This window comes from Haliotis rufescens, unplaced genomic scaffold (genome assembly GCF_023055435.1).
Source record: "Haliotis rufescens isolate VD_foot unplaced genomic scaffold, xgHalRufe1.0.p SCAF_2, whole genome shotgun sequence".
Taxonomy (NCBI): Eukaryota; Metazoa; Mollusca; class Gastropoda; order Lepetellida; family Haliotidae; genus Haliotis; species Haliotis rufescens.
In genome coordinates, this window is record NW_025963890.1 from 44,463,359 (window position 1) to 44,477,130 (window position 13,772).

The following is a 13,772-nucleotide window of genomic DNA, read 5'->3' on the forward strand; positions in this document are numbered from 1 at the left end:
AAGTTGCGCAGACTGATCCTGAAACTAGCTCGACAGTGTCACTGCTCGGAGCTCGTTTATTTTACACTGCCATCTACAGGACGAGTCAGGGACAAGCACTTTGCGTTCTAACTATTCTTTGAAAATGGCAGGCATTGTACGGAAATTGGTCCAGGCGACGGCTGCACCTAAAGCAATTGGACCTTACAGGTAAATTAAGACGCAATTATTTGTAATGTCATCACAATACAAGCAGACTATTTCAAACACATATATTTGCAAACCCTTTTTTGCCAGGGCCAGTAACTCTAAATATATACACGTTGGCATACCACAAGTGGCAGTATTTCAATTTGCATCACATTTTTGTATTACTTATGTGAATGAGGAGCCAATATCTCCATTCACGTTATATATACTTAGAACTGTGTGAAGTATGGCACAGCACATGTAGCGATATTCTTATCCACCTCCACTCTCATTCCCTCTCACAAAGAGATCATAATGTAGATATATGTCCTTGTTATCTTTTAGTTGATTAATATAATATCACCCATCATTTTTTAAAAGATGAGTATTGGAAAAAATATGTGTTTCTGAAAGATTTTATTACAACATAATACTCTGTAATAATCTGTTTAAAACATGTAAAAAAATAATTCAGTGAAATGCATTTTGGAAATAATTATTTCTAAAATGTATTTCACAGAATTATTTTTAAGGTGCTTGCTATTTTGTATAAATCATATGATATATATGAACAAACAGATAGAAATAACTGATTATGTTTTACACAATGAAGTACCATATATGCTATATCTACAATTTTAGCGATTATTAGTTATACACGTATAAGTTTACAAACATTTTCACTTCTGAAGATGCATGCTGAGCGCATGAACTGCAGCTTGGCATGAATGTTGCTACTAGTCATACTTATGATTGCAATAAAGATTCGTCAGATTCATTTAATACAGACCCGTGAAGATTCTGAGGTAGAATAGGTCTTCAGCAACCCATGCTTTCCGTAATAGGTGACTGTGCTTGCCGTAAAAGGCGACTAAGGGGATCGGGTGGTCAGGCTCACTGACTTGGTTGATGCATGTCATCGATCCCAATTGCGTGGATCGATGCTCATGATATCAATCACTGGATTGTCTGGTCCAGACTCGATTATTTACAGACCACCGTCACATAGCTGGAATATTGCTGAGTGCGGCGTTAAACAACAAACCAACCAACCAATCATTTAATACATAAATGATGAGAGATAGAAACTTTCATTGCCACAATATTACTCTAATGGTTCATTCACTCAAGTCCAACAATCAGTCAAAAGAGATATGTTTCAGTGCATTTTCATGTCGACCTGCTGTGAATGTATGTGGTGGCATTTCAGTCAGTTTGGCTATAGTTGCCAGATTGCAGGATTAATGATGATTTCTGATGGAGTCAACTTGACATCCCTGCATGATAAGAACAGGAGGCATAGATAATGTTAAAAGTATATGGTTGAAGTGTATTTTATAAAATATATCGTATATACTTACATACATACAAACATCCATCATTATTCTTTATTTACGTATTGAACCTATTTTTCATTGCATTCATGTGTATGCATGTGTCGTAACTGCTGTGAGACAGGAATAAGTCATTAATATGTTGTAGACTAGCGAGGAGGAAGAATCTTTAATAGTTCAAAATCATCTTGTTTTGCATAATTTTGCAAGAAGATGGAAGCTTTAGACATCAGTATTTAACATGATTACCAAGAAATATTTGGATGTATGCTTACAACTTAGTTTTGAAATATAATTCCAGTCAGGCGGTGATAGCAGATAAAACGATGTACATCTCGGGTCAGATTGGGTTTGTGCCCACGACAATGGAGATAGTGACTGGGGGAGCAGCAGCAGAGACTGACCAGGTCAGTAGACCCTTGACCCCTGACCCTTGTGACCCTAGTAGCCTGCACTAGCCTGTATATAAAACCCCTGTAGCCTGTCTACACAACCCCAATAGGCAGTATTCATGACTAGTAGCCTGCACTAGTCTGTATATACAACCCCAGTAGGCTGTATTCATGACTCTAGTAGCCTGCACTAGCCTGTCTACACAACCCCAGTAGGCTGTATTCATGACTCTAGTAGCCTGCACTAGCCTGTCTACACAACCCCAGTAGGCTGTATACATGACCATAGTTGCCTGCACTAGCCTGTCTATACAACCCCTGTAGCCTGTCTACACAACCCCAGTAGGCTGTATACATGACCCTAGTTGCCTGCACTAGCCTGTCTATACAACCCCTGTAGCCTGTCTACACAACCCCAGTAGGCTGTATACATGACCCTAGTTGCCTGCACTAGCCTGTCTATACAACCCCAGTAGCCTGTCTACACAACCCCAGTAGGCTGTATACATGACTAGTAGCCTGCACTAGCCTGTCTACACAACCCCAGTAGGCTGTATACATGACTCTAGTAGCCTGCACTAGCCTGTCTACACAACCCCAGTAGGCTGTATACATGACCCTAGTTGCCTGCACTAGCCTGTCTATACAACCCCAGTAGCCTGTCTACACAACCCCAGTAGGCTGTATACATGACCCTAGTTGCCTGCACTAGCCTGTCTATACAACCCCTGTAGCCTGTCTACACAACCCCAGTAGGCTGTATACATGACCCTAGTTGCCTGCACTAGCCTGTCTATACAACCCCTGTAGCCTGTCTACACAACCCCAGTAGGCTGTATACATGACCCTAGTTGCCTGCACTAGCCTGTCTATACAACCCCTGTAGCCTGTCTACACAACCCCAGTAGGCTGTCTACACAACCCAAGTACCCTGTCTACAGTAGCCTATCTACACAACCCCAGTAGCCTGTCTACACAAACCCAGTTGCCATTCTACACAACCCCAGTAGCCTATCTGCACAAGCCCAGTAGCCTGTATACACAACCCAAGTAGCCTGTCTACACAAACCCAGTTGCCATTCTACACAACCCCAGTAGCCTATCTACACAAGCCCAGTAGCCTGTCTACACAAACCCAGTAGCCAGTCTACACAAGCCCAGTAGCCTGTCTACACAAGCCCAGTAGCCTGTCTACACAAGCCCAGTAGCCTGTCTACACAAACCCAGTAGCCTGTCTACACAAACCCAGTAGCCAGTCTACACAACCCCAGTAGCCTATCTACACAACCCCAGTAGCCTGTCTACACAAACCCAGTAGCCTGTCTACACAAACCCAGTAGCCTGTCTACACAAACCCAGTAGCCAGTCTACACAACCCCAGTAGCCTATCTACACAAACCCAGTAGCCAGTCTACACAACCCCAGTAGCCTATCTACACAAACCCAGTAGCCTATCTACACAAGCCCAGTAGCCTGTCTACACAAGCCCAGTAGCTTGTCTACACAAACCCAGTAGCCTGTCTACACAACCCCAGTAGCTAGTCTACACAACCCCAGTAGCCTATCTACACAAACCCAGTAGCCTGTCTACACAACCCCAGTAGCCTATCTACACAAACCCAGTAGCATGCACTAGCCATTACCGATGAAGCAGTGTAGTGTACATAGGAACACCTTTTAGTTCTGAGGATGTAGATATACTGAAGGTTATTTTAGGTTATTTTAGACTTTGACATCATGTTACTAAAACCAGGAAATTAGCAGTATTGGAAAATAATGGTCCTGTTGCTAGTTTTAGATTCCCCCCATTTCCCCCTCACTGATGAGAGGTATGACTGAAACATTTTTCTCAGATAGAACTAATGTGAATATTACGTGCCTGAGATCAGATGTCTGACGTCTCACCGGGCTGTGACCGCAGGCAGAGTTCCGATCAAATCACTGAGTTTTGGATACGAGAGTCCTTGCTTTTGCATAATGGCCTCGCCAAAAGTCATAATTTATTTTATTGCACTGAAATTCATTTATAAAGTACTTCTTTTCACCTTTTCGTCCCTTGTATCGAGCATTTGAATTAGATCTTCGCAAGACAGTAGTACAAAACCTGTATTCGCATGGCATGTTGTTTTCTGGCAGACCTAGTCATGTGATTTGATGAGTCAATATTTGATGTCGATGCAGTCATGTGATTTGGCCAAACCTTTTCAGGTCCATTTTCTCTTGTCAGGTCAGCATTGATATATACCGGTACTTGTTTTCCCGTGATATAAATGAAGTTATCAATGAAGTTTAAAGATTCTTACGAGGGGCATTACAATTGTATGTTAAAGATTTGAATGACGTTATTTAATGTAGTTTTACAATTTGTTATGAAGGCCCTGAAGAACATGGGTGCCATATTGGAGGAGGGCGGTTCCAGCTACAACAATGGTGAGTCCAGGGCTCTTACTTACACCGGGGACACGGGGAGCCCAGAGTAGCACAACAGTTCTCAAATAGTAAATTCTTTCTTGCAGCTTTAGAAACATTGGGAGATTTTGTTACTTTATTCATATATGTTAATACTTTTAGTCTCAGTTATTTATGCAGAAAGTTTTTGAATAGTGACGTTGACAGTTACTTTCGTGAAGTGGTTGTTGTGTTAACATTTTAAACGGGTGACTACATATCCAGGTGAGCTACAGTGCCATGGTAATATTTCTATTTATTTCTATGCCTTTATTTCAGGGGGCTATGTGTTAGTCTTGTGTATAGCTTTTCATTTTGAGGGGCGGTTGGGTAGCCTAGTGATTAAAGCGTTCACTCGTCACGCCGAAGACCCAGGTTCGATTCCCGACATGGGTACAATGTGTGAAGCCCATTTCTGGAGTTCCCTGCCATGATATTGCTGGAATATTGCTAAACGCGGTGTAATACCACTCACTCACTCACTCACTCACTCACTCACTCACTCACTCACTCACTCACTCACTCACTCACTCACTCACTCACTCACTCACTCACTCACTCACTTCATATGTTGAAGTCAGTCTGACTAAGTCTTGTTTGTCTTGTGTGTTAAAGTATGCTTGTTCCCATTTTGGGAATAGAACCTGGGTCTTCACCATTGACGAGCAAAAACTTTAGGCACTACGCTATACCGCCACGCCCTATAGCAGTGTTTGTCCTTAATCAAATGTCCTTTAGGGTCACTTAAGATCAATATGAAGGTTAGGAATTACACATCAAACATCACCTGGTAGGGCCAACAGTTGACATGTATTAGTTATCAGAATATGGTGGTGTGAATGTGATGCTACATGCCAAACAAAGTCAGATGTTACAATCCAGACTTGTAATCTGTGCTTGGGAACCACTGATGATGGGCGAGTGATATTCTCTCTGTCAGATGTGGTGTTTGTGGATTGTATTGAGTGTTGTTGTCTGTGATGCTTATGATAGAAGGCTTAATGCCGATGGTTTCTGTGACTGTAGAGTTAATATTCAAATTGTTGCTGAGACAATAGGGTTAATTCAAATTGTTGCTGTGACAGTAGGGTTATTTCAAATTGTTGCTGAGACAATAGGGTTAATTCAAATTGTTGCTGTGACAGTAGGGTTAATTCAAATTGTTGCTGTGACAGTAGGGTTAATTCAAATTGTTGCTGTGACAATAGGGTTAATTCAAATTGTTGCTGTGACAGTGGGGTTAATTCAGATAGTTGCAGAGACAGTAGGGTTAATTAATATTGTTGCTGTGACAGTGGGGTTAATTAATATTGTTGCTGTGACAGTAGGGTTAATTCAAATTGTTACTGTGACAGTAGGGTTAATTCAATTTGTTGCTGAGACAGTAGGGTTAATTCAAATTGTTGCTGTGACTGTAGGGTTAATTCAAATTGTTGCTGTGACAGTAGGGTTAATTCAAATTGTTGCTGTGACAATAGGATTAATTCAAATTGTTGCTAAGACAATAGAGTTAATTCAAATTGTTGCTGTGACAGTAGGGTTAATTCAAATCGTTGCTGTGACAATATAGTTAATTCTAATTGTTGCTGTGAAAATGGGGTTAATTCAAATTGTTGCTGAGACAGTAGGGTTAATTCAAATTGTTTCTGTGACTGTAGGGTTAATTCAAATTGTTGCTGTGACAGTAAGGTTATTTCAAATTGTTGCTGAGACAATAGGGTTATTTCAAATTGTTGCTGAGACCATAGGGTTAATTCAAATTGTTGCTGTGACAGTAGGGTTTATTCAAATCGTTGCTGTGACAATAGAGTTAATTCAAATTGTTGCTGTGACAGTAGGGTTAATTCTAATTGTTGCTGTGACAATAGGGTTAATTCAAATTGTTGCTGTGACAATAGGGTTAATTCTAATTGTTGCTGAGACAATAGGGTTAATTCAAATCGTTGCTGTGACAGTAGGGTTAATTCAAATTGTTGCTGAGACAATAGGATTAATTCAAATTGTCGCTGAGACAATAGGGTTAATTCAAATTGTTGCTGTGACTGTAGGGTTAATTCAAATCGTTGCTGAGACAATAGGGTTAATTCAAATTGTTGCTGTGACAATAGGAATAATTCAAATTGTTGCTGTGACAATAGATTTAATTCAAATTGTTGCTGTGACAATAGGGTAAATTCAAATTGTTGCGGAGACAAAAGGGTAAATTCATATTGTTGCTGTTACAGTGGTGAAGACAACAGTCCTCCTGAAGGATATCAACGACTATGCTGCTGTCAATGAAGTCTATGCAAAATGTAAGTCCAATAAAACATCATCTTCCTGTGATCCTGACGTTTTGGGAATTCTGAAAATGAGTGAAAGGGGTGTTCAGTGTGACCATGTGTATGGGCGGCCATTCGGTCAAAACCTACAAAGTTGAAATAAAGGACAAGCCGATTAAACTCGGAATGTTTTACAAATTGCTGTGTTTTCAACGTTCTCCTGTAGCAGTTTAGTGTCCTGTTTGTGCACTGATGTTCTTCAGTACACATTGTTCTTTCTTTACATATGACGTCTTTTGTATGCAAGTTGTTCATTGGTACTGTTTTGTATTTTGAATTCATTATTCGTATGTAAATAATGACCTTTATTTGTAACATTCATTCTATATTCATAACATCTGACTATTATTGCGTACTTTGGTCCTTCATTTCAACTTTGTATTTTTTTACCGAATTGCCGCTCATACGTGTGTTAGATTATCTCTCCATGATATGTCTACATGCTGTAGGACACACCACAAAATTACCAGTAAATATCCGGGTGAGAATAGGTCTACAGCTAGCCCATGCTTGTCATAATCGGTTGGTCAGGCTTGCTGACTTGTTTTATGCATGTCAAGGGGCGGTCAGGTAGCCTAGTGGTTAAAGCGTTTGCTCGTCATGCCGAAGACCCGGGTTCGATTCCCGACATGGGTACAATGTGTGAAGCCCATTTGTGGTGTCCCCCCACGTGATATTGCTGGAATATTGCTAAAAGCGGCGTAAAACCATACTCACTCACTCACTCATGCATGTCAACGTATCCCAATTATGTAGATGGATGTCAATCACTGGATTGTCTGGTCCAGACTTGTATTTACAGACCACTGTCATACAGCTGGAATATTGCTGAGTGCGGCATTAAACAACAAACAAATAAATAAACAAAACCTAATTGTAAAACCCTTAAATGATAGTTGTCATCTGTCAATTTGTTTAGTTTAGTTTTTTTGGTGATCAATTTCATTTTTATTTTTTAACTTAGATTTCTTTATCAATCCTATTGCAGACTTTTCCAACAACAAACCGGCAAGGGCTGCCTTCCAAGTAGCTGCTTTACCCAGGGTATGTTCTGGAATTTCTTTATCTCATTCACTTTATCCTCATCTGGGAAACCCGTGAAGATTCCGGGGTGGAACAGGCAACCCATGCTTGCTGTAAAAGGTGACTATGCTTGTCGTGAAAGTCGGCTAACGGGATCGGGTGGTTAGGTTCGCTGACTTGGTTGATGCATGTCAACGATCCCAATTGTGTGGATCGATGCTCATGACATTAATCACAGGATTGTCTTGTCCAGACTCGATTATTTACAGACCGCCGTCATATAGCTGGAATATTGCCGAGCGCGGCGTTAAACAACAAACCAACCAACCAACCAACCTCATCTGGGAGGGTTATGTCTTCAATGGAGGGGCGGTCGGGTAGCTTAGTGGTTAAAGCGTTCGCTCATTACGCTAAAGACCCAGGTTCAAATCCCGACATGAAGCCCATTTCTGGAGTTCCCTGCCATATATTGATGAAATATTGCTAAAAGCGCCATAAAATCATGCTCACTCACTCTTATACAAATATGACTAAATAATCCAGGGTATAGAGGTAATGAAAGGAGACACATATTGAAAGAAATGTAGCCATAGCCAGTAACTGGGAGGTCCCATTAATAGGAATTGACCTCGAACACTTATCAAGATGTCACCATGATATACAAGGTACTTTGGGTAGATATGCATATGTAGGTCACTTTACAATGGGTTTGACAGTAACCATTTTCACCTTTAGCATGGCCCTTGTCCCGTGATGTGTTTGTTTGTTTGTTTGTTGTTTAATGCCGCAGTCAGCAATATTCCAGCTATATGACGGCGGTCTGTAAATAATCGAGTCTGGACCAGACAATCGAGTTATCAAAATCATGAGCATCGATCCATGCACTTGGGATATGATGACATGCATCAACCAAGTCAGCGAGCCTGACCACCTGATCCCGCTAGTTGCCTCTTACGACAAGCAGTGTTGCTTTTTACGGCAAGTGTGGGTTGCTGAAGACCTATTCTACTCCGGATCTTCACGGGTCCCCTTGTCCTGTGAGTGGAGGACCCTTAACAATGTACAGCCTGGATGATGCCATTGTACCCAGGTGACTAACAGCATTATTTCAGGAAACTGATCTCAAGGTTCATCTTCTTTATTTATAAGCTCTGCATGAAGTTGAAGAACACCCACATTGTTAATGTTGAGAATGACCCACATTCTGACTTGTGTTGCAGGGTGCACTGGTTGAGATCGAGGCCATCGCCGTTGTGGGCAACATTGTGGATGCTCAGTGACTAGGCTCCAGTGCCAGACTGTGACTGTCATCCTGACCAACCTACCAGCCAATAGTCTCCACTCACAGTCATGTGGTCATCTGTGGTCATCTGTCTGGTCATCTGTCTGGTCACAAGAAAGAAGACTAAATACAAATTCCATAATACGACATTATAATACAGAGCTGCAGATAAGCTGCGTATCTGCGTAAAATACGCATCAGAAATATGCAGTAAAATAAAGTCCAAGCATTTCAAATACACAACGAACATTACAGATATGCTACAAAAATAAACCTTGTGTGTATCATCAAAATATTGTGAAGTAACCCTGCGTATTCGATTAGCAAATCAGCAACTTATTTTGAAATTATAAACGGGCATTCCGTCAACCTTGCCAAACTCCACGATGACAGTTACATCATGATCATTTGCCATCACACTTTCTTGTGGAAGTATCGTGGTATTTTTGAGTCCTATAAAGCTCTCAAACCCACACGACACCAGTTTGCAGGGACTAGATGAATAGTGTTTTTAAATATTTAACTTAAGTACCCACATGTGTAAAAACTAGTGGGTAACAGAAATTTGAATATCCAGATAGAATTACTGATACCCAATGATTTTAAAATGCATGGGTAAAATACCCACAACACCAAAAGCTTATCTGGAGCTCTGTTAATACAAATTCCATAATACGGCATTATAATATAAATCCGTGATCCCATGTTTGTTAACTCTACTCATTTGGTTATAATTAATGTTTGAATTTAATTCATCAATACCTGTGGGGACCAGAATTTAGGTTAGTTCGGTCCCAAATGACCTATACTTGATTGGAGTGGCTCATTGATTTGGTACAGACTTGGGTTTTAGAGGCAGCTTTTGTATAGCTTGAATATTGCAGAGACCAACAACAAACACTAATGGATTAATACCAGAGTATATTACGCTACCCGTGCTCAATAAGACTGAAGAGATTTTGCTTGAATGTATGCAGTATTAGCCAAATAGCCAGCATATCTTACTGAACGTCCTCCCATACTTGTGGGTGTCCCAACGGTGCTAACTGACTCTGATTTGTTCCACCCAGGGTTTCCTTCCAACTTTTATTTGACAACTCCATGATATACCATATCACCGTTAACAAATTTTATTCTATTTGGTATGCTCGGGCTTGCTGAAATCCCAACTTGTCACAAGACCGTTAACTAATGAAGTGTAAGATCTGACATTCACTACGAGATGGCTCAAGTACATGTAGGATGATCTTTTCCACAATGAGGTTCAACTGTCAAGTACTAGTTTCCAGTGTCAATATGGTGGCAAGTTTTGAATGACTATTTTACTGGTGGTTTGTTTAAAAGACGTATGAACACTTTCACATTGTTATGAATCCTGTTTGATAGATTTATATTTTTAGAGGTATTTAATTTGAAATGTGTGTTGTGATTCTGGACATTATTGTTGTATTGGAGGTTGTAAAGATACTTTCCCAGAAAAGAAGTTTCAGCATTGTTAAACATTCAGATGTATGCCTGTCCCAGAGCAGTGGGGTTCTTGTGTATGCAGCAGAAGTTTTGTCCATCATGTACTATGCACACTGAAATGTCCTTATTATTCATGTAATATAAATTGAATACTAAACGAGCTCCCGTGTAATACCAATTTTATGAAACGAGTGAATAGTTGTGGGGTCATCGAGTCTGCATAAGCTCCTCTCAGTGATCTATCAACTCCACAAGCAATGTCGTTGAATAAGCCAAGGGATGTTGAGAGCTTTCAATATTTGTTCGTGAAACGTGTTCCGAGAGTACATAAGCACGCGTTTTGGTATTGCACAATGTGTAATACAGCTGTATGTTTATTAAACAGGTGATCTCTTCACGGGCAAGTAATATAAATCCAAACCTGAATTTAGGGTTTATGCTCCTCGCTGAAGTTTGATCAGTTCTTGGAGTTTGTGGAAGGCCAAAATTACTAGTCAATGATTTGTTTGTTGAAGGCCAGTATTAGTTGTTATGATTTGTGTGTTAGACTACTTACATTATTTTGGGGGTTCTTGTTTTTATGGAAATTATTTTCAATCGGTATTTTTTATGAAAAGATTTTCTTTGTGTCATATTATAATGGAAAGGAATTCGATACAATCAGTATTAATTCGGAGGCCGGTGGCAATGTTTAAGAATACTCCATGGGATCTTATCTCAATAATCAGTGCTGGCAGCTATTGTTTACTAGGTGGAGGTTGCACAATAATCAGATTTACTTAAGCATGTCGTTGTTGTTTGTTGCATAATGTAATGATTCCCTGTATAGGCCCTGTAGAGATTCTGGAGAGGGTACTGAGGTGTCCTTGATGCTGAAGTTCATCTGTGTGGTCCTGAGGTACATTGATGCTGAAGTTCATCTGTGTGATCCTGAGGTACATTGATGCTGAAGTATATAAGTAGGGTACTGAGGTATCCTTGAAGCTGAAGTACATCAGTGTGGTCATGAGGTATCCTTGATGCTGAAGTTCATCAGTGTGGTACTGAGGTATCCTTGATGCTGAAGTTCATCAGTGTGGCCATGAGGTATCCTTGATGCAGAAGTTCATCAGTGTGCTTCTGAGGTATCCTTGATGCTGAAGTTCATCAGTGTGGCCATGAGGTATCCTTGATGCTGAAGTTCATCAGTGTGCTTCTGAGGTATCCTTGATGCTGAAGTTCATCAGTGTGGCCATGAGGTATCCTTGATGCTGAAGTTCATCAGTGTGCTTCTGAGGTATCCTTGATGCTGAAGTACATCAGTGTAGTACTGGGGTATCCTTTAGCTGAAGTTCATCAGTGTGGTACTGAGGTATCCTTGATGCTGAAGTTCATCAGTGTAGTACTGGTGTACATTGATGCTGAAATACATCTGTGTGGTACAGATGTACACTGATGCTGAAGTATATAAGTAGGGTACTGAGGTATCCTTGATGCTGAAGTACATCAATGTAGTACTGTTGTACATTGATGCTGAAATACATCTGTGTGGTACAGATGTACACTGATGCTGAAGTTTGATCATCAGGCTCGCTGACTTGGTTAATGCATGTTTTGTTTGTTTGTTGTTTTTGTGTTTAACGTCGCACCCCACAATATTCCAGCTATATGACGGCGGTTTGTAAATATTCAAGTCTGGACCAGACAATTCAATGATTGACATCATGAGCATTGATCCACGCAATAGGGATGCGATGACATCTCTTCCGGCAAGCATGGGTTGCTGTTAATGCATGTCGTTGTATCCCAGTTGCATAAATCGATACTCATGATGTCAATCAGTGGATTGTCTTCTTCAGACTCGATTATTTAAAGACCACCATCATATAGCTGGAATATTGCTGAGTTTGGCGTTAAACAACCAACAAACAAACTAAACAAACAAACAAAACTTGATGCTGAAGTTCATCAGTGTGGCCATGAGGTATCCTTGATGCTGAAGTTCATCAGTGTGGTTCTGAGGTATCCTTGATGCTGAAGTTCATCAGTGTGCTTCTGAGGTATCCTTGATGCTGAAGTATACAATTGTTACTATGGTAAGTGTACATTCTACATGTCAAGGGGGCACAGGTGGCCCAGTCGTCTAAGGCGCCGGGATTCGCTGTGCAGAGTTGCGGCCCTTGGGCACGCCAGAAACCCATGATTGTGGGTTCGAATCCCGGTTCGCCCCGATTATGTTTCTAGATTTGTCAGCACCATACCCGTTCTCATGGGTTTCACCGAAGTGGTAAACATCTGAGACCTGCATCACTTCGGGCTTTCCTCCCACATTAAGCTGACACGCCGCGAGATAACTGGAATACTGTTAAAAGCGGTGTTAAACCCAACTCACTCACTCACTCATTCTACATGTCATAGTGGTTAGCTGACACTTTACAGACCTAACCCCTATACCTACTTAAAATGTGATCACTACAGTACAGGAATTAATTTTAACAACGAAACTAGCTTCAGAAGGAATAAAGTTGCTTTTCACTCTCATATACATTTTGATCGTTAGACACACTGGACAGTGATAAGTAGGTCGAGTGTTGCACATCCAGGCCAGCTACCGGGATATAAATGATATCCAGACTATTCCGTCCGACAATATTGATTTATTACCACTTTAGGTTGTGGGACATGAATGGCGGCAATGAAGCCAATTGGGATGTCCACGCCTTGACTCGGTCGCTGATCAGCAGAGGAAGCGAGAATCATGGAACGTTTTCTCCATTATAATACAGGCAATTTGTCTGACATTTGTCACTTCTGTTTGGTAAGGCGCCTCGATTTGCTGTGCAGAGATGCGTCCCTTGGGCGCGCCAGAAACCTATGATTGTGGGTTCGAATCCCGGTTCGCCCCGATTATGTTTCTAGGTTTGTCAGCACCATACCCGTGCACGTGGGTTTCACCGAAGTGGTAAACGTCAGAGACCTGCATTACTTCGGGCTTTCTTCCCACAATAAGCTGACACGCCGTGATATAACCGGAATACTGTTAAAAGCGGCGTTAAACCCAACTCACTCACTCACTCTGTTTGGTACTATTATTGATTTGTAAACGACACAGGACGACTAAATAGTTCAGGTTCTAACTGAGTGAAGCGGCCGGTATATATCTTAGAGCCGTTGCAACTTAAACAACTAATCTAACCGCAAAATGCAAATACGCTCGTATACAAAATTACCTTTGTTTCACTGCTGTTGACATGTTTTAAGGATAGTCAGACTCATAGCGGTAAGACCCAGGTCACTGGGAGTAAGACAACATATACATTGTAGAGTATAGTACTGGGTCATAATGTCGGAAGAGGCG

General features: G+C 40.9%; 1 protein-coding gene across 1 annotated transcript; it reads left to right on the forward strand.

Moving 5' to 3' along the window:
* Positions 1-32: 32 nt before the first annotated feature.
* On the forward strand, positions 33-9,332 carry LOC124153044 (2-iminobutanoate/2-iminopropanoate deaminase-like). The gene is made up of 6 exons (XM_046526154.2): positions 33-189; positions 1,804-1,909; positions 4,270-4,324; positions 6,568-6,636; positions 7,652-7,707; positions 8,907-9,332. Exons 1-6 carry the CDS (start codon positions 125-127, stop codon positions 8,964-8,966), a joined length of 411 nt encoding a protein of 136 aa, XP_046382110.1. The 5' UTR covers positions 33-124; the 3' UTR covers positions 8,967-9,332.
* Positions 9,333-13,772: the final 4,440 nt, after the last annotated feature.